The 21,115-nt window shown below is 39.5% G+C and overlaps 1 protein-coding gene across 5 annotated transcripts in view; it reads left to right on the top strand.

Moving 5' to 3' along the window:
* Positions 1-21,115, top strand: part of dis3l2 (DIS3 like 3'-5' exoribonuclease 2) — an 83,552-nt gene that overhangs the window by 16,858 nt on the left and 45,579 nt on the right. For all 5 annotated transcript variants that reach the window (XM_007902401.2, XM_007902397.2, XM_007902399.2 and 2 more), the window contains 5 exons: positions 250-351; positions 8,990-9,209; positions 13,053-13,168; positions 13,898-14,145; positions 15,977-16,150. In XM_007902401.2, the coding sequence (XP_007900592.1) occupies positions 250-351; positions 8,990-9,209; positions 13,053-13,168; positions 13,898-14,145; positions 15,977-16,150 (860 nt within the window). The remainder of the gene's footprint in view (positions 1-249; positions 352-8,989; positions 9,210-13,052; positions 13,169-13,897; positions 14,146-15,976; positions 16,151-21,115) is intronic.

The raw sequence follows: 21,115 nt of genomic DNA on the forward strand, positions 1-21,115 counted from the left end.
CAAAATATACAGACAATTCACTTTACAGTATATTCTGTGAAGCACTTTTAGACATCTTGAAGATGTGATAAGGCGCTATATCAAATGAAAGGATTATCATTTTTATTAACTATTACCCTGCACCTCAGTTCAGCACTATGGAAACTATATCTCTGGAAATATTTGTTCATGCCAGCTATTATTTTGCCATTTGTTTCTTAGTATTCTTTATAATTTCATTATTGATCAATTATCCTTTTTTTCTTTTAGGATGGAAATCGAGATATTTTTATTGACGGATTTGTTGCTCGAAACAGAGCTTTGAATGGTGATGTGGTCGTGGTAAAGCTTCTGCCCAGTGAACAGTGGAAGGTAGGTGTGAGATCGAAAATTGATATAAAATCAATTTCATGATGGTAAATTTAGTTTTGTCCCCAATCACAGTCACTCCCTGTGCAAATGTAGTGCAATACTAACTCATTTACTAGAAAGTGTGATTCTCTCTATCCCCACTTCACCTCCCACCGCACCCCCACACACATCTATTTTATGTGTTGTGCATAAATTGAGTTAGCACCTGAGTGTCTAATGCTAGATACCTGTCAGTCTACCAACATTTGTTTCTGGTAAACAGGAATTTCAGTTTAGAACCCAAGAAATGCAAAATGACAACATATGTATCGCTATATATACCTCAACCTTCAAGGTTCTGTGCTTGACTGGTTCAGGTCCTACCTTTCACACCGCCTCCACTTCGTCTCTGCAAACGGCTTCTCCTCCAGCCCCCGCACCGTCTCGTGTGGCATTCCTTATGGCTCCGTTCTCAGTCCCCTCCTCTTCACCCTCTACATGCTCCCCCTTGGTGACATCATCTGCAGACATGGGGTAAATATCCACATGTATGTAGATGACACCCAACTCTGTCTCTATCACCCTCAACTCCAGGACTACTGGCATCCTGACCGACTGCCTATCCGACCACCACCTCCGCAACATTGCCAGACTCCGCCACTGCCTCAACCCCTCAGGCTGCCGAAACCTTCACCCACACATTCGTCGCATCAAGGCTCGGTTATGGAAACTCCCTCCTCATCGGCCTTCCAACTCTTCCCTTCACAAGCTGCAGATTATCTAAAACTCTGCAGCTCATGTACTCTCACGCACCAGGCTCTGTGACCCCATCACTCCCTCCCTTGCCCGACTCCACTGACTCCCCATCCCTCAGAAGATTGAATTCAAGATCCTCGTCCTCACTTTCAAGACCATCCATGGCCTTGCCCCCTCCTATCTCTCTGACCTGCTGACTCTCTACCAACCTGCCCGCTCCCTCCGTTCAGTGGGCTCCGGCCTGCTCCATGTCTCCCTCCCAACCCGCCCTACCGTTAGTGGCTGGGCTTTCAGTCTCTCTGCCCCCACACTGTGGAACTCCATTCCACAGTCCCTTCGCCTCGCTTCTTCCCTTGCCTCCTTCAAGGCCGGTCTCAAGACCCTCCTCTTCGATCGTGTCTTGAGTTGCCCTCTCACCTCTCTGCCTTCCCTCACCCCTATCCTACCCTTCCCCCATGCTCGGGTTCTGACCTCCGACTGTCTAGCACCTTGGGACGTCCCCCCGACGTGAAAGACGCTCTATAAATGTAATTTGTTGTTGTTGTATATGTTTGATTATTTAACTTTGCATCTTTTTCAAGATTTTAACTGAATTTTTTTGTTGAAATGTAATTCTATTTATCAGTGTGGATACCAACTCCTATCTATAAGTTTGGATCCATTATTTAAAAAGAAAAAGTCCCAAGCATTTTGGATTTCCTCACCAGGAAGGGTGGTTACCCTGTATAGAAAGGTGGTGAGAAACTGTGAGCAACAGTGAATGACTGTTTATTTATATGGGGAAAAATAGTGATGTGAATGTATATCCACTTAGCTTTGTAGGTTATTAGTACTTCTTTCCCATGGGTGTAGCAAGTTTGGCAATATGTTACAATAGAATATGAACAGTTGGGTGTGGTGCTGAGTGTGCCAGAACTTTCAAAGCAAGGAAAGACAGGAAAGGGAAATGGCCTTGTCAATGTTATGTCATGATTTAGGATCGGACACACTGAGTGAGTGGTGTAAAACTTTATCCTGAAAGCGACAAATGAGACGCTGTTCTTGGTTTGTGATCTTTTGATACTGGAATCACAGAGGAACATTGGTGGGAGGAGGAGAAAATTCCCATTTTACCATCCAGAAGTTTACTTTAATGTTTTATCAACTTATTGAGGTCATGCTTTTATTTCAAAATATCTGCTGTGACTTCCTTTCGGATTGAGTGCATTTTACTAATAATTAAAATTAGTTTTGCTGAATTGTTTCACGCATGTTATTTAAAAATGTGGCTTCAATAGAGTTTATCCTGAAATCTTCCAGAAAATAGCTAAAGAAAAATATTGCTTTGGAGAGGAACATTATTTTCAATACAAACATTTCTCCTCTCTTCCCTTCTTTTGCCACATTGATATTCTGTGTGAATGTTTGTTTTCCAAGTACATAGAGGTACTTGAGATCCGTATCAAAGAGCAAAACAGATGCATATCCAAATTGATTTATTTGAGACCCTGCTAACAGATCCTGTGGTTCACGTCTGCTGAGTGGCTGTCCAGCAGCTTGCAGACCTGAAACATCTGTTCTCCACAAGAGTGCAGGAAAACGATTAAAAACATTTCTCCTACTGGGTAGGATTAAGAAAACAACTTTTTATATTGAGTACACAAAAGGGAAAAGAGTAGATTCATATCTGAAAATAACCCTTGCCTTCCCCAACAAAAATATTCTTTGTTTTTCTTTGACCAGATAAATGTACTCCAATCAGTAATTGATTCTCAAATCGCTGAACTATGTATCTAATCATTATTTTAATGTTCATAGAAATTAAATTATTGCATGATTATAACTGGAGCATAGTTAAATGCATACTTATACTGCCCATAACGTTTCAGTACATCCTTTTCAATCTCAGTATGAACTGATTTGACAAAAGAGAAATTTATTTATTGAAATATAACTGTGGTTCCAGCATTCACATCAAAGGTCCTGAAAGTGTTTGCAATAATCCAACCGTATCACATTATAATGATCTGCCTCTCCCAATAAATAAATAATTGCTACTGTAGTTCAGAGTAGGCCACCAAAAGGAAGTTCCCACTAGTAAGAATACCCCTGAGAACTTCCATAAATTGTTACTTAATATGACAGGTTTCAAATGTAGCTTTTACAGGAAAGGACTATTGCCAGAAGCCAAAGTGAACTGTGGAAAGTTAAATTGCTTTTCTTGGCTTAAACCTAAACTTTCTCAACAGTGTTTTGCTTTGTATCTTTGCTGAGCTTGTAAAATGTGCTAAAAATGCATGTGCTCTGGGCTTCATTAGGATGCTGGAACTTCATACTAAGAGAAATCATGGCGAGTGTTCAGGAGTCACACATTGGTGCTGAGTTTCTCTTAAAGGCGAGATGTCTACGTTTACAATTTTATCTTTTCTCTCACTTGCCCCCCTCTCCCTGGTTACTATACTAAATGTCTTATTCCATTGACATATTCTTTACCGGAAGTGGCAAGAGGCAGAACCAACATTTAAAAAGGGACTCGAATGAACGTTTGAAGAGAAACCATACAAAAGGGTATGGGGAGGGAGAAGAAAATTAAGATTAGAGTAGTTAGCTCCATTGGAGGATCTGGCGCTAACATAGATTCAGTGGGCTGAATGGCCTTTCTACGTAATTTCTATGTCCTTAAGTACTGTATTGCTAACAGTAAATTGAATGATTGCTTGATTTTTTACCAAGGGCAGTTAAAATGCATTTCATTAGATTTTCATTGTTTTTTATGTGTTCAAAATCATTAATTGAATATTGTATATAAATTTTCAACTCACATACTTAAGTGAGTTTTACTGTAGCTGATTAGCCTTATGTGGTCTGGTGAAAGGACCAGGCATTCTTGAGATTCCAACTTAGTGTCTTGTTTTAAGCTTTGTAAGCGAGAGACCTGGGTTCGATTCCCGGCAGGGCGAAACCTTGGGCAAGTTTCCTTACTCCACATGCCTGATAATAATCCTTCAAGAAAAAAAAAGACAATAAATTGGTCACTTCAATCCGTTCGTGGGACACTGCTGTGCACAATTGGCTGCCGCGTTTTGCCCACAAATATACAGTCAATTCACTTTACAGTATATTCTATGAAGCATTTTGAGACGTCTAGAAGACATGAAAAGTGCGTTATCAAATGCAAAGATTATTATACGAGAAGTGCAAAGAATTCTAAGTGGTTTTGATAGGACACTGAATGGGACTCAGGTGAATGTACAGCTTAGGCGATTATACGATTTATAAGCATAAGACTTATGTGAGTTTTACTGTAGCTGATTAGCTTTATGTGGTCTGTTAAAAGGACCAGGCAGGCTTGAGGTTCCAACTTAGTGCCTTGTCTTAAGTAATTTTGCACTTCATTTTTATCAAGAGCTGATTTTTTCTGCACTTTATTATGCTCCACATAAAACAAGAATTGAAAAGCTATTTCCACTAGGTGGATGACCCCAGGGAGAGAAGAAAACCTTGTGGTAAGACAGGAAGCCTGTTTGTATTTTATTTTCCTAGAACACACAATCTTCAAGCAATGATTAGTGAAATGCTTTCTATGTTAATAATAAACCTGTAGAACACCATGTGGCTCAGTACAGGATTGCTTAACTCACTTTTTGACCACAAATTTGTCTGATACTAATCTAGCCATGTAAAATCATGGTTAGGTCACATCTGAAGTATTCTATGCAGCTTCAAGCACCTCATATAGAAAGAATATCAGAGCAACATACAGTAAAATTCACAGAGATCTGATCTGTATAAATTGTGTAATTGCCTAAGTCGTATATCTGCCAAAGTCTCGTTCAATTTCGTATTAAATCCACTTAAATTTATATGCACTAGTTGTATTAACAACTGCATAACTGTTGTTGCCGCTACCGAACTTACCAGCTGCTGGGGTAAAACTCTGTTTCAAATGAAACAGCACACATGCGCGCCTCAAAGCTCAACAGTAATTGACAGAGAGAGGGAGAGAGAGTGATTGACAGAGAAGGGGGGGAGAGAGAAACAGAGAGAGTGAGATGGGATGAGAGTGATTGTGAGAGAGTGGGGGTAGATAGAAACAGTGAGTGAGAGAGCCAGGACCATAGTAGCCAGGGCACCAGCCAGTACAGTACTTGTGTATTTGTTATGTGTTAGTCATATAAAAACCACATAAAATCTTACATAAGTCATATATGATGCAACTTATGCAAGTTTGCCATAACTCCTACTTTGCATAAGTCATATTAAATGTTATGGTCCCAACTGTGAGGTTCACTGTAAAGATTGCAGTTTAAATTTTCTAGGATGACGTGGCAATATACCATTTGTATTTACATAGTGCCATTCATTTAAAAAAAAACATCTTTTTTTATCAGCTTGAAAAGAATTGAGGCTGTATTCCTGGAACAGAGAAGGTTAAGGGCACTTAATAGAGGAGTTCAAAATCATAAAGGGTTTGAGGGGGTTATAAGTGTTTGCAGAATCAGTAACAATAGTGACCAGATTACTAGACGTAGAAGAAATTGTCTTACACAAGGGATTGTGAGGAAGTGGAACGCCCGACCACTTGTGTATGTTGAATTTGAGTTGATTTATGATATTTCAAAGGGAAGTCAAATGGCCTTTGGACGACATTTTCAAGGGAGTATTTCAGTAATTGATGTGGACTTCAAACTTATAGAATACCCTTGATTGATTTGAGGAAAACCTTACTGGATCGGTAAATCTTATTCTTTGGTTAGGTTATCAATAATATTTTGTTAACCTCTGTTTTTATTATGCTTCTCAGTCGTATCTGTCATTTAGATACAGGAATGATCTTTGTTGTATCACCTTTCTTCACTATTATAACCCGCTACCCTTTCAGCAACCAGGCCCATCCTTTACTTTCCCGTAGATTCTTTTTTTCTGAAATCTTGTTCCACCCCTCCCAACACTTCGTGATATTGGGCATTAACATTGCTGACAAACATCCTCCATTCATACGCGTGATGCTAATGCCCATTTCCAGGCCCAAGCTTTCATGATCCTTTTGTGTTGAATTTGTCTTGTTCAGCCTGCACACCCAGTACCATGGAGATGTGCTTCAGTGCTCTGGAATGTGTGTATATATTATAGGAAAAAAAATAGTAAAATTTTGATTTTCCTATTTGTGCTTTTCTGACCTCCACACAGCTCATATCACTTGGGTAATCTCTTACTGCTGATGCTGTGCCCTAAAAGATACATTGGATGCTCAGTAACGTTCTATTATGTGCACGCCGTGTTCCTTTATTAACATTAAACTACTGGAATACGAGAGAATTGTGCACAAAAGAGAGACTTGTGCACAAAAAGGAACTGGGTAATTTCAAGAGGAATGGACCTCTGCTCCCTTTTAACTAGTAGACACACGATGATCTAGGCTGAAAGCAGCCTTTTTGTGGAAGGGAGGGATTATTCCCCCAGTATTGTGCTGGAGTTGCAGCTGGGATTATTAGTTCAAATCCTGAAGTGGGTTAGGGTTAGGGTTAACTCAAAGGGAAGAGTGCTGCCATGACACTGTCTCACAACACAGGCAGCTGAAACCCTCATACACGCCTTCATTACATTGATGCTCGACTATGCAAACTCACTGCTTGTCGGCCTCCCCCCTCCACAGGCTGCAGATCATCCACAACTCTGCAGCCCGTGTCCTCCCCCGCACTAGACTCCGTGACCCTATCACCCCCATTCTTGCCCAACTCCACTGGCTTCCCATCACACAGAAGATACAGTTCAAGATCCTGGTCCTCACCTTCAAAACCCTCCACAGTCTTGCTCCCCCCACCTCTCCGACCTCCTAGCCCCCTACCATCTTGTTCGCTCCATCCGCTCAGCGGGCTCCGGCCTGCTTCACGTTCCCCCGCCTTGCTCGCCCCATTATTGGCGGGCGGGCCTTCCGCTACTCTGTCCCCACCCTCTGGATCTCCATCCCACAGTCCCTCTGCCTCGCCCCCATCCCTCGCCACCTTCAAGACCCACCGCAGCATCCTCCTCTTTGACCGTGCTTTCGATCTCCCTGCTTCCCCACCTGCCCTCAACCCTCCCCCACCTAACCCTCGGGTCCGTAACTCTGTCCAGCGCCTTGGGACGTCCTCCCGACGTGAAAGACGCTTTACAAATGTCATTTTGTTGTTGATTTCTAACTGTGTCGAACTGTAAAGAGTTCAAACAGATCTAAAAGATCACTACCCATTGTGAAAACAATACATCCTGCTGTTAGTTTGTATTAGATGTATGAGAGAAAAGGCTTCAGAACACACTCCTTTGTTATACAAACTGTTGCAGTCTCTTTTTTTAAAACAAAAGTTTTCTCAAATATTGTTTGACACTGACGTTAGGTTTGTCAGCTCATGCATTGAAGTCATGAAGAAGTAATTGATTTATGTTGAGTAACATAAGATTTGTCTTAAATAAAAATGTTTTATAACAATGCAATTTGAAGTGTGAATCAGATAAGATTTTTCCAATGTCTTACCACTTAGCAATTCATACAAATACAGTGAAAACTTATTAACGTGATGCACCACTCTTGGAGTTTTTGAGTGCATGGTAAAGCAGAAAGAAGCAAGGAGTTGGAATAATTGCTTTGCCATTTTACGCTGAAACAATTTTGTTTGCATGTTATATGTGTAATCACTTCCTCAAGAATACTTTGTATATACAGAAAAAATACAGCTAGTTTCCCTCTTTGCTCTACAAATGGGACAAAAACTTACTTTCAGAATAGTCTCTCAATACTTGTGGGCCAACGCGTACTTTACTTAGTTCTAAAATAGAATCCTATAATATTAAAAACGCTTTGAATTAAATTTTGTATTTGATCCATTTTGTTGACTGAAACTTATATTTTTAACCACTAATATATAGTAGACATGTTGTAGTAACAGAAGAAAGATATATATGTAGAGTTTTCCCCCAAAGTGCTAGTGTCTGTCCTTGTAACAATGGACCAGAGAGCCATAGAAATTTACAGTGCAGTATGGGGTCATTTGGCTTATTGCGAGTGTGCTGGCCCTCTGGAAGAGTTATCTGTTTACTTCCATTTTCCTGCTTTTTCCCATACCCTTTTTGTATTTTTTTCAGGTATTTATCTAATTGTCACTTAAAAGTTAACAATGATTCTGTGATTCTGCCTCAACCGGACCTTAACACATAAACAATGTTTTCGAAATGTTTGATCTTCATTGCTTCAAAATTTGCTTTTTTCTGATAAAATGCGAGATACTATTCAAAATTAGGACAAATTCATCTATTCAGGTTTCATGTATATAAACAGTTTGTTTTCACAAAAATGCACACTCAGTACCTCACAGATGTCATTGTGGTGAAGCTGGATTTAGCCCAACAACTTTAATAGATCGCCACCTGGTGTTCTCTGCACCAGAAACCAGTTTTGCAAGTGAATTCTGATCAATTGATGAATCTTTGCAAATGTTTCTCTGTTTAACTGCATTTGAAAAATTTTTGAGCAATTGATTGTCGGATTTTTTTCAATTCAGATTGCCTTTTGAAAATGGATTTGTTGGAAAGTGGGTCTACAAATGTGTCTGAACCCTATCTTGTTTCCAATTTCAACATGATTAATTCGATTTTGTAAGTGTTACCCTGATTTACCTGGGGATTATTGCAAATAACATTTTCTTATTTTCCTGTGCCTAAAATTGCATATTTGTTGCTACATTGTTTTTAGTTTTAACAGAATCATCCACCATGTAGTTCAGAAAATTAATGGGAGATAATAGGCAGATGTTTTAAAAATGGTTTGTTTATGACTCCAGAATTGTGACTCTGATCTTCCTTTTCTGCATTCTGCAAACACTACTCCGTTGATGTTTTCCTCATAGCTCTCATAAATAAAAGGTTAAAAAATCTCATCTTTCCGCAGGTTACCTTACCTGAAGGAGGTGAATCTGATGCCGCTGGAGTTTGTGAATCTGATGTATCAGATGGAGCTAATAATTCAGCAATAAAGGACAAAGTTAAAGAGCATCGGTTCAGTCCTGACGTCATTATTGAGGAACAGTATGACGATGGCCAAGATGAGGATAATGAAGCTGGAGATTTGCGGAAAATAAATATGCTAATTGGAAGTATTTCAATAAAGGGTAAGTTGAATATTGTATTTTATTGAGCAACCATAGAATTGTGTTTCAGTAACTGAATAGGTTACTACAGTAAGGGTCTACATCTTATTTCTCTTGACTGACCTACAGAGAACATTTAGTAATGATATGAAACAAAACCACTGAGTTCAGATTAAAGATTTCTGTGGTTAATTTAAAATTAGCCATGAAACTTGCACAAAATTGGTAAGCAAAATATGATATTGAGCCTTTCACATCTGGAGGAAGTCTAAAAGCGCTTCATAGGGTTGATTTTGTGGGCGTTTCGCCCACAAAATATACAGTCGATTTCCTTTACAAGTGCTTTGAAACATCTAGAAGACGTGAAAAGCGCTATATCAAATGCAAGGTTTACTATTTATTATTATTTAAGTGCGAAGTGCAGTGACTGTATTGTGTAGGCGAATAAAGAAGCTCATTTGCATCAATGTTTGTCATGATGTAAATGACCAATTTTATATCACAAGATTGGATGAGAAAGGCTCTTCGGGTCTTGTACAAGTATTGTTGAATGACTTGAGGATAATGACAATCTACTAATTATGTGTGTAGGAATTTCTAATTACGTGTGTAGGAAGATTTGGCTTGCACTAATGGTGTATTGCTTTAGCAGTTGAGATTGTGCTTGATACACAAACGTACTTTGTAACAATTGGTTTTTTTACAGTGTAATTTTCCAACAGGGAGGATTATGAACATAAAGTACTCCCCAAGAGATTCTGTTCTCTAATTATCTTTGAGGGTTTGGGAGAATGTTTAGTGAATCTCTAAAATCATTTGAGTTAGTCTCTTAAAATATGTGACAGGACAGATTGTATATAATCTGTATGAGAATATTTTTATGTCTTTATTATCAGAAGCTTTGAGACAGCAGTTTAATTAGTAGCATCTCAGAATAGTGGGAATTAAATCTGCTCTTTAGGAAAACCATATTGGGTGTGAACATTTTGCAGCTCAAGGTATTGGTAGAAAGCTCAGTTGGTAGCACTCTTGCTTGAGTCAGAAGAGTAGTGTTCAAGCCCATGTCAGGACTTTGAACTCATATTGATCAGACTGACCCTAATTCAGTACTGGGGGTGTACTGTATTGTTATAGGTGTGTTCCTTCGGATAAGACGTTAAGATGATTTAAAACCTGCCTGTTCAGGTGGGAGTTAAAGATCCCAAGGCATCTTTCGAAAAGAAAAGGAGTTTCTCCCAGTTTCCTGACCAACAACCCTCTAGATAAAATGTGTCACTCTCTTCATGGCTGTTTATGGAATATCAGTGGGTACAAATTGGCTGCTACAAAATATGCAGTCACTACACTTTACATTAAATCTCTCTGCTACCTCCGCCTGATGTGAAATTCACTATATCAATTGCAAGGATTATTGTTTTAAATGTTAGCCAATTCTAATCCCATCAGATTTTGGGAAAAGTTCTTCTCTAGTGTAGAGTGGTAGTGCTTGCCAAGTTGCAGTTTTCTCTTGAGTGGCGAGCAGGTGTCCAGTTTTGGAGTTGTGTTGATAAACTTGTTCATATGACAAGTCATTTGATATTTCAATTTTGGATTTAAATGATTTCAAAATGACATTTCTGCCATCTTCCACCACAAAATCCAATAGAGCTGCTTTAGTATTTTTGGCCATCGGTGGCTGAGCATCTTAGCCAGCTCAGAACAGACCGTTTTGCGCTCGCTGGCTTGAACAGTTGCCTCAGCCATTTGGAAAGATACTGCCAGAAACCCTCGCGAGCCACATACTCAGTTGTTTCTCTGTTGTTCTGGCTGCTGTGGAAACTGCTCCATGGTATAAATGGGGTCAACTCCACAGCAACGGGACCCCAAGGCAATATTGCAGTCTGCTTCTTGAAAAGGCTGTGAATTGCTTCAAGTTCTATCCATTCTGCACACTCAAATCAGGGAACTAGATATGAATTTCAACTACATTCCACTGCCGCGGTAGTAAAGTGAAATCTACTGGATGGTTTGATGTGTTCAATGCAGAATCCATGAAACAGAATCCATAATAGCTTTTAAAAGAGAATTAGATAAGTATCTGAAAAATAAAAATTTAAGGGGAAAGGCATGGTGAACAGATAGTTCTTGGAGGGAGCCAGCATGGGTTGGATGAGCCGAATGGTGCTGAAAGATTCTATCACAATCTTTTTTTATTGGTTAATTATATAATTTAGAGTTTTCTAATTCCCTTTGTACACATTGTTAATACAACCTGAAAATTGGATCCCATTGATGCATCATCTAAAATGTGCACACGTGCACACTAAAATCTTCATATTCATTACAAACTGCATATAAAGCACAGAGTTTACTTTTCTCAAAGTTAGCTGAATTTACTGAAAACATTTTGGTAATACTGAGAAAACTTGCAGTAATATTTTAAAATGCAATTTCTTTGGCAAATCAGTAGATGACGATTACTTACACGTTGCTTTGTTTTCTAACCAAGGGCATGATATAAAATTAACCACTCCTTGAAGTTAGAAATACTATCAGATCCTTTGAAATGTGTTTCCTTTGCTGTTATCAGTAGAATGTCTGATAAACTCTGACAATAATAGATTGGTTTCATCAGGAAGCGGGTGTTTAGAGGAACCAATGATTTGGGGTACATTGCTTTATGTAATCCTAATTTCCATTTTGGAAATGTCCATTTTATGTAGGAATTATGCTTGTTCATTGCATTATGTATTACTTATAATCAGTTAAATGGTTGAACACCACCTTGCTAAGCCAGTCTGGAACCTTGGGATCTTGTTTGACTCCCAACTATCCTTTCTACACCAAATCTGTGCTATGACCCGCACTCTCTTCCCCCACCTCTGTAACATCATCCGGCTCCGCTACTGTCTCACACCGCAGGCCGTCGAAACTCTCATACGTGCCTTAATTACATCAAGCCTTAACTATGCAAACTCATTGCTTGTCGGCCTTCCCAACTCCTTCCTCCGTAGGCTGCAGATCATCCAGAAGTCTGCAGCCTGTGTCTTCTCCCGTACCAGGCTCCGTGACCCTATCACCCCAATCCTCGCCCATCTCCATTGGCTTCCCATTACACAGAGGACACAGTTCAAGATCCTCACCTTCAAAGCCCTCTATAGTATTGTTCCCCCCTACCTCTGCGGCCTCCTAATCCCCCTACCATTCTGCTCGTTCCCTCCACTTAGCGGGCTTTGGCCTGCTTCACGCGCCCCCCTCGCTCTCCCCACTATTGGCGGGCGGTCCTTCTGCCACTCTGCCCCCACCCTCTGGAACTCCATCCCACAGTCCCTCCGCCTTGCCCCCCTCTCTCGCCTCCTTCAAGACCCTCATTGACCTTACTTTCGATCTCCCTGCTTCCCCTCCTGCCCGCCACACTCCCCGACACCGACCCCCAGCTCGAGGCCGAAACTCTGTCTGTCCAGCACCTTGGGATATCTTTCCGACGTGAAAGGGGCTATACAAATAAAATTTTGTTATTGTTAAATATATTTTGAAGTCTGATCGTCTTTAGAAGTGTTTAAAAAGCCAAACATTTGTACTTTTACTGTTAAATTAATGGTAGTTCATTTTGTTCTCAATATGCTGTTGCACTGCATTTATATTACTATATTCATCTCCAATGGAACACTGTAACAATGTAATGCATGATATAACTTTATGAAGCGTCATTTTTTTGCCAAATTAAATTTTAAATTACATTGTTTATAATTGAGACATCACATCAGGAACAGTGACTAGGCTAAGGTGCCTGAGAATTTCTCCCCAACAGTGGCATTCAGAAGGGAAAAGATTATCAGCCCCCACCCATATTTTACCGTCAAACTGTTCACACTTTTATTTCAGATTGTAAATCACGTCCAACTGATAGCACCTCCAGAACAACTTCAAGACAGGACAAGTCTTCCATCACAAATGTTCCTGGAAATATTCCAGAAAGGTTTCTACAAAAAACTGCTAAGGTAAATACATTTTAAAATCTGTATTTTTCTTTTCATCTTTTTCGTATAATGAGTAATAATTCAAAGCTAATAACCAGTTTCCTGGTTGGTAAATACAACAACAACAAAATTACATTTGTAAAGCACCTTTTATGTCGGGAGGATGTCCCATATACATACTGAAGTAGAAATCCTGGAACATTTACGGCACAAAAAGTGGTCATTTGTCTGGATCATTTGGTGGTGCTGGATTCCACACTGTTACTCCCTTCTCTAATTCCATTACTTTGCTCTATTGCTTTAATATTATTTTTTCCAGTATTTATCCAATTTCCCCTTTGAACACTATTTTGGATTCATCCATTTGTAGTGAAGTATTTCGTATTCTAACAACTCTGTGTGTATTAGAAAAAAAGTTATTTTTAACTAAATTTCCCCACATACCCAATCATTCACTCTATATTGTCTGCTATGCTCCTCTCTTGAAGGCCTTTTTAAGTTGGAGGTTATCATAGCCCTGCAAAACTTTGGGGAGTGAGGACAATTGGATCTGCTATCCTGGGATTTAAACCTGTAACTGTATGGACCAAATAGACTGATGCTATACTTCACTGTTCTTTTATCCACTGGACAATTGGTGGAGCTAATGAAATGATGATGTAGGCTTGTTCTCCGCTTCAAGAATTTTGTGAAGTTTGCATTTCTAAAGGCACCTGAAGAATAACACTAATGTTCTTCTCATAAATGTAGGTAGTGTACATTGTGGAGAGGAACCACTCCCGGGCCGTGACTGGATTCATCAAGCCATTAAGTGATAAAAACAGTGAACTTTACAAAGAGTTTGTAGTTTTTTCACCCGTTGACCACAGAGTGCCTCGCATTTTGGTGCCATTAGAAGACTGTCCAGAGGATTTTATGGCAAGGCCTGGCGATTATGGAAATATTCTATTTATTTGCCGTATCGTGGACTGGAGGGATGACAGCAACTTTGCAGATGGGTAATTTGTTATTAAATATACAAATGAAAAGGAAAATTATACATAGCTATGAGGAGATTGTATCTGTTTGTCAAATCGTCAAAGTGTGATAAAAGGCTGGTGAGGAGACTTCATTACAGATCAGCTTATACTGTTGCACTTTCTAACGGGGTCGCAGAAGTATAATCAGGTTTGGCTACTCTGGCTATTGGTTTCCTTGAGTTACTTTAACCTCGTACCCTGCAGTAGAGACCTGAGGTGCTCAGGCCAGTTAATGATCCTTACTGCATCCAGGATCAGAGCAGTTTATTAAGCACAGATTATTCTGATCTTTTCAGGATTCTCTGCTGTTTGTTTTTAGATTATTGTTGTCTGCTTTGACCGATATTCTGTGTCACTTGACATGCACATATAACAGCTGCCAACAACTAGTTCACTGCCAGCCCAAATAAGTGCTCTGTTTGCTGATCTATTTCTGCATTGGTGATACTTTTGTGTCAACTGGTGTTTAATTAATGAGTATCTACTGTTGAATAGATAATTGGTCCTGTCATCCTGTCAACAAGCAGGAGCTCTGTACATCCCAGGAACCTGACTGACTCCTATATTATGGAAAATCGCAGTTGGATTTAAGTAGGGAATTGACAACTTTGGTGCTCTGTTTCTTGGCCCTAGATTGATGTCTATCCAGTATTGACAGGAGATCTTTTTTTAAAGTGTGGTGTTGACCACTATCTTTGTATTTTCTTATGTAAAATTGTTCATGTGATCCTTCACCTGAAACTGCTCTGCCACTGTATTCATTAAAGGTAGCAGAGATAGTTTATGCTTTATTCCTTGGTTGCAGTGGTTCCAGGAAGGAACATTGTCCTCTGGGGTATGGCTATACCAATCGTCTCCTTAACTGACACTAGCAATGGATGTGGCTTATTTGTTTGGAATATTCACCTTCTGGAAGCATAAATCCAAGGACAGTGAACTCCTAATGGGATCCATGTGGGATATAAACAGCTTTGAACTTCAAGGAGTGAAGTTAGCTTTGGCCTTTTGTCAGGTCGGCTGATAAGTTAACTAATAGGGCAGGATCCATGCTCCACAGCACTGATTTGCTGTGTGTATCACAAGATGACTTTTTCATTTTAACATCTAAGCAAACAACATAGTACCTGGCATGTGACATCATGTGGCAACTCGTCCCCATCAATGGAACAGCTGCTCCAAGATAGTCCACCACACCTTCAATATGTGGTTTCTCTTATGATAGTCTGCTTTCATAGAGCACTGCTTTCAGCCTGTAGAATGAATGTATTCTGGCTACTGATTGTCAATCAGCCATGTCTTATTTGGCATGCGGATTGTATTTGATACCCAATCAATCCACTGTTCTTAACGTAAATTTCATCCATTTCTGTCTGTAATAAGAGGTTCTTGTGTTTTTCCATATCCTTTAAAATTGGAACTCAAACATAGTTTCCATTATGTTGACGCCCGTAAAACTTTGGCTATTTGTGTGGATCAGACAAAATCCCACTTAATATTAGGTTCAGTAACATATGTAAGCCAGTTCCCCTAAAGTCATGGATTTATAAACTGAAATCTAAAATCAATCATAATAAATAGATGTAACAGTTAAGTGAGCATTCATTAATGAAGGATACAAAATGTGCCCCATCCTGAAATATTAGAGAATAATGATTCGAGACTTAATCTTGGCAGAGTCCAATTACGTTGTCTCTAGTTAAAACTGCGAGCAATTGTATGAGTTAATTTAAAAATCAGATAAATGGGATCTATGAAAGTATTGATCTGCCTAAAAGTATACTTGATTTACTTGTGTTGTGTTTGCAAACAGGAGGTTGGCTAAAAGTCTGGGGCAGGCTGGTGAAATTGAACCTGAAACTGAGGGCATCCTGATAGAATATGATGTGGACTTCTCAGAGTTCTCCGATGAGGTTCTGAATTGTCTACCAAAATCTCTACCTTGGACCATTCCTGCAGAAGAATTCAAAAAACGTAAAGATTTAAGGTAAGTATTTTGTCCAACAGTAGGACGTAACCTGTTCAAGATAAAGAGATATGTTTTCAATAGAGCTTTCAAAGTAGAGGACCACATAGTGTCTGTAGGTGCAACTAATTGTGGTGGGGTGGAGGGATTGAGGTGCAAGAATGAATGGTGCATACAGGTTGAGAATAGATCTGGAAGAGATTGACTGAACGGTTAGAGTTGAACGGATTTGAAGGTAAGGCCAGCAATTATAGAAATATAAGCACTTAACCATTAAACTGGCAGTTTTATAGCGAAATGTATTTGTGTAATTGTCATTTAGGATTACTGTCCAGTTGATCATACCTTAACTATACAGGAGAAAAAAATTCTCTTGTTTGTATGATACTAGGATTTTATCAAACCATATGTCAATCTAGTTTTTTTATCATACTGTATGTCAAACTGTTTTGTGCATTTAAAAATGTTTCTGACGTTCGGTATAAAACTTTTGGTAATTACAGATGACAATATAAATGAAAACCCCCTATACCCTTTCAGTGTAAGTGTGATTTGCAATATCTATTGTATGTGGCACTTCACCTCTGCTTATGGGACGTTGCTTTGTGCAAACTGTGGCTGTTATATTTACCCACAAATCAATAGTCACTCCGTTGTGAAGCACTTTGAGACATCCTCCTGTCACGAAATCGCCAGATGAGATATAAGAATCATTATTATTATTATTATAAGGGCTGTATTTCTGAACATGGCCAGGATTCGAAGAGTTACTGAGAAAGTACAAAACCATTCAGGGAATTTGTATGATTTCAAAACATTGAAATAAATTAACCAGACTAGTTGAGTACATTTTGGGACGTCTCAAAAACGTGATAAGGCACTGTATCAAATGCAAGGGTTATTATTTATTATTATTTTAACACGTTATTTGTTTGGAACCCATATTACCTTCTTTGCATATGTGCTGAGCATTATCATTCATGATTTTACATACAGTAAACACATTTCATTTGGATTCATTTTAATCTTATGGAAGGAGCCCAACTCTTACATCACAGCCCAACTATTTTCCACAACTGCTCAGAGTTGTGCTTATTTATCCATTAAAGTGAGGGTAAGTTTTAATTCATATTTGTGGCCTATTTAGTTTCAAGCAAAAACCTCCTAGTGTGAACATATCCAAATTAAATGAGTGCGAAAAATACCATTTATAGAATCTTACAATAGCAATCCTTATATTTGGTATAGCACCTTTCACTTCGGGAGGATGACTCAAACTGCTTCACAGAACATAACTGTAAAGTGCAGGGACTTTGTGTTTTTGTGGGCAGATGTATGCACGATTATCTTAAAGGGAATTCAAATTCAGTTTCAGTTTCAGTTCAAAGGTTACCCCTAGAAATAGTAAAACAAATTACATTTAGAAATTTATCATATTGTAATGAGAAAGCCTTGATAAAGTGCTTGAACGTGTGTCTTTAATTGTTGAATATGCTCTAGTGAAGTATGATACAGTGAGAATTGTCCTAGAGAAGCTCCTTTGAGTTTAATACTGGTGGGCACTTCGGGCCAGGCTGGGAAACATTCTGGAGTCACCTGATCACGGGAAAGCTTTAATTTTGGCAAGTATGCAACAATAATCCAGCCAATACAGATATTTTTTCAGATTGGGCGAGTGATCATAACCAGCAAATCCAGGTGGACTTTGTTGGTAATTCCATGGGGTGTACAGTGCTATGTAGTGTATAGTGATCCCTTCCAGAATCCATATTAAGCACTGGCAGCTTTGGAGTGGGTTAAATTCAACTCTGATCCTGCTTATGGCTGCAGTTTACTTAAAAGTAGCTGCCCAGTGAGATTTAATTGGGTGGAGTACCAGAAAAACATGTAAAGGTCTCCCAAATCTACAAAAGCTTCTCCAGCATGTAATGAGGATGAGGAGTTGCAGCAGCAGTCAACCTCACAGAGTATTGTACATTTTGTGCGAAATCTTAATCTGGTCCTCTGTCGAGGATTTATTGCCAGCTATGTAGTGAGCAGTCAAACAAATTACCTCCCACTGATTTTTCATTGTATCAGAATCTAGCTGACACTCTGTCAGTTACCTCAAATTCTCGGAACTCATTGAAACAAAAGTGGAGTAAAAGTGATGTTAGTTGCTATATCAAATGGAAGGAATATTTATTTTTTATTTTAATTCTTTATACCACAAAAGATTTAGATGATGATGATCCTGGCATTTGATATAGCATCTTGTCAATTAAAAATATCTCAAAGTGCTCCACAGATTTTCTGTAAAGTATAATGATTATATTTGTAGGCAAACGAGGCACAATTTCTCCCCCTCCCAACAGAGTCCACCAATAGCCATGAAGTGAATCAATCTGGGGATTTACCTAAGGGTTTGATGGCCAGGACCCTGGGAGAAACACTTCTTTTCAAATAGTGCCATGATGTCTTTCAAGTGTTCCTGAACAGATAAGACAAGACCTTGGTTTAATGTTTCATACAAAGGACAGTACCATCAACGATGCAGCATTCCCCCAACTGGTGAGACCATGAGCTCGAAATTCCTAATGCAGGACTAGAACCCTCAACCTTCTGACCCATAGGCAAGAATGCTATGAATCTAGGTAGACTCACATACATCTGAAGATGTTGCACACATTTACCAAGGTTAATTCAGCAATTTTACTGTGGCAATAATCTAGTCTAAAATGAGGCATCCGCAAAGTGGAAGTTGCAATTGTAGCAATTATTTTGGACCGTTTCTTGGCCGAAAAAATTCAGAAATGAAAATTGGGAAAATTCAGGAATGAATAGTGGCATTCCGTTTTTCAGTTCTGACGAAGTGTCGTGGACCCGAAAGATTGTCTCACTTTCCTTTCTCCGTAGATGCTGCCTGACCTGGTGAATTTTCCCAGCTCTCTCTATTTTGTTTCAGATTTCCAGCATCTGCAGTATTTTGTGTTTTGTTCCACTTTTCTCAATTCTACATACACGCAGTGCCAGTTTACCCACCCTCAGTACCTGCTCTGCTCTGTTCCTTTGCTACCGCAAGGAGTTGGAGGCTCCTGTTGCTACTGATACATAGGGCTCTGATCTGCGGCTGCTCAAAGCAATCTTTGTCCATCTGAGTGGTGGTTAGAATTGTTTCAGAACATGCACTTATCCAAATAGACATCTCTTTGCATCACTTGCTTCTTTTCAGGAGCCATGGACAGGACACCTTAAAGGTTAAAAGTCCTTTCATTTTTATTTCCTCCTTTTTACCTTTAGTATTCTTTTGACTCCGCTACTACCTCACCCCTCAGGCCGCTGAAACTCTTGTTCATGCCTTCATCACCTCCAGGCTCGACTGTGCAAATGCCCTGCTTGTCGGCCTTCCCAACTCCTCCCTCCACAAACTGCAGATAATCCAGAACTCTGCAGCCCATGTCCTCTCCCGCACCAAACTCCGTGACCCCATCTCCCCCACTCTCGCCCGACCTCCATTGGTTCCCTTTCCTTCAGAGGATCCAGTTCAAGATCCTGGTCCTCACCTACAAAGCCCTCCATGGCCTCACGCCACCCTACCTCTACGACCTGCTAACCCCCTACCAACCTGCCCACTCCCTCCGCTCAGCTGGCTCCGGCTTCTCCACGTCCCCCAACCCACCCGCCCCACCATAGGCGGGAGAGCCTTCAGCCACTCTCCCCTCAACCTCTGGAATTCCATCCTCGACCCCCTCCTTAGCCTCCTTCAAATCGTGCCTCAAAACCCTCCACTTCGATCATGCAATCGGTCACCCCCCCCTTCCCCTCCCCTCCCTTCTCCCCCCCCCCCCCCCGACCTCAGCTCTAGTCTGAAATGCTGTACACTGTCCAGTGCCATGGGACCTCCTCCCGATGTGAAAGGCGCTATACAAATGTAATCTTGTTGTTGTTGTTAAACTATTGTTTTTAGACAACTTGCAGTTCAACAGCACCTATTGAGTACCTTTTTTTAATTTTTGAAGATATTTATCCTTAAAAAGTACTCAAGACATTTAGTTTTTGTCAAATCATAGTGCATATTAATTTTACACGAGTGGGCCTGGAGAAGAGCACTTTCTCATTATGCTATTCAGAGTTTAAAAATAACTGTTTTCAGATTTTAGGCATAAAACATTTTGTGAGCTTACGATAATGGACACTTATTGTGTAAAATTAAGGGTAGAAAATGAGTTTCTGTATAATTTATTTATTGTTGCTATGGTAATTTTAGTGTTATGTCAGACCTGCGTGCGAGCAGTCATTTGAACATGATAACATTTTGGACGTGCAATCTGCAACTAGCGTGATGGCTTTCAGCTGGGAAGGTAATTGAGGAAAATCAGACTAAATAGGTACCAAACTCTAATGTAAAAAGATTGTAATGTGTGTTTGGATCTGATTTCATCATCTGTATCAATTTTCAAATTTAAAATATCGTGTCTTTAGGAAAGAGTAATTTATGGTTATGCTTGTAAACTAATTATATTCATTTCCTTAATCCTTCCTTAATTCAACTAGCATCTAAATACTGTATGATTTTCCTGCTGCATATCATGTATGTTTTTGGCATCTGCAATCCAGCGTTTTATTGACTGCATTTTATTGCGCATTCCTGGTAATCATAGATTTATGAGCACGTTCTAAAGACCTGTCTAGCTGGGTTATGTTGTGATTCAGCATTTACCTTTTGATGCAAGATGGGAATCCTGTATCCAATGGAAATACTTTAATAGTCAAATTGAGAAGTACTGTATGTATTTATGTTTTTGATTGAATAGCACAGTATGCATTTACTTATTCCTTTTTGATTGTAAAGATTGGTGGTGACAGATAATCTTGCTAATATTTTGTGTGAAGGGTAAGCATTAAAATATCTTCATTATTCTCTTTTCATATTCTGAGAGTAAAACAAGTTGGTGTTATCATATTTGACCTCCTTTCAAACACAAAATTCTTTCCTTGCCAAGACAG

The sequence above is a fragment of the Callorhinchus milii genome, unplaced genomic scaffold (genome assembly GCF_018977255.1).
Source record: "Callorhinchus milii isolate IMCB2004 unplaced genomic scaffold, IMCB_Cmil_1.0 Scaffold11, whole genome shotgun sequence".
NCBI lineage: Eukaryota > Metazoa > Chordata > Chondrichthyes > Chimaeriformes > Callorhinchidae > Callorhinchus > Callorhinchus milii.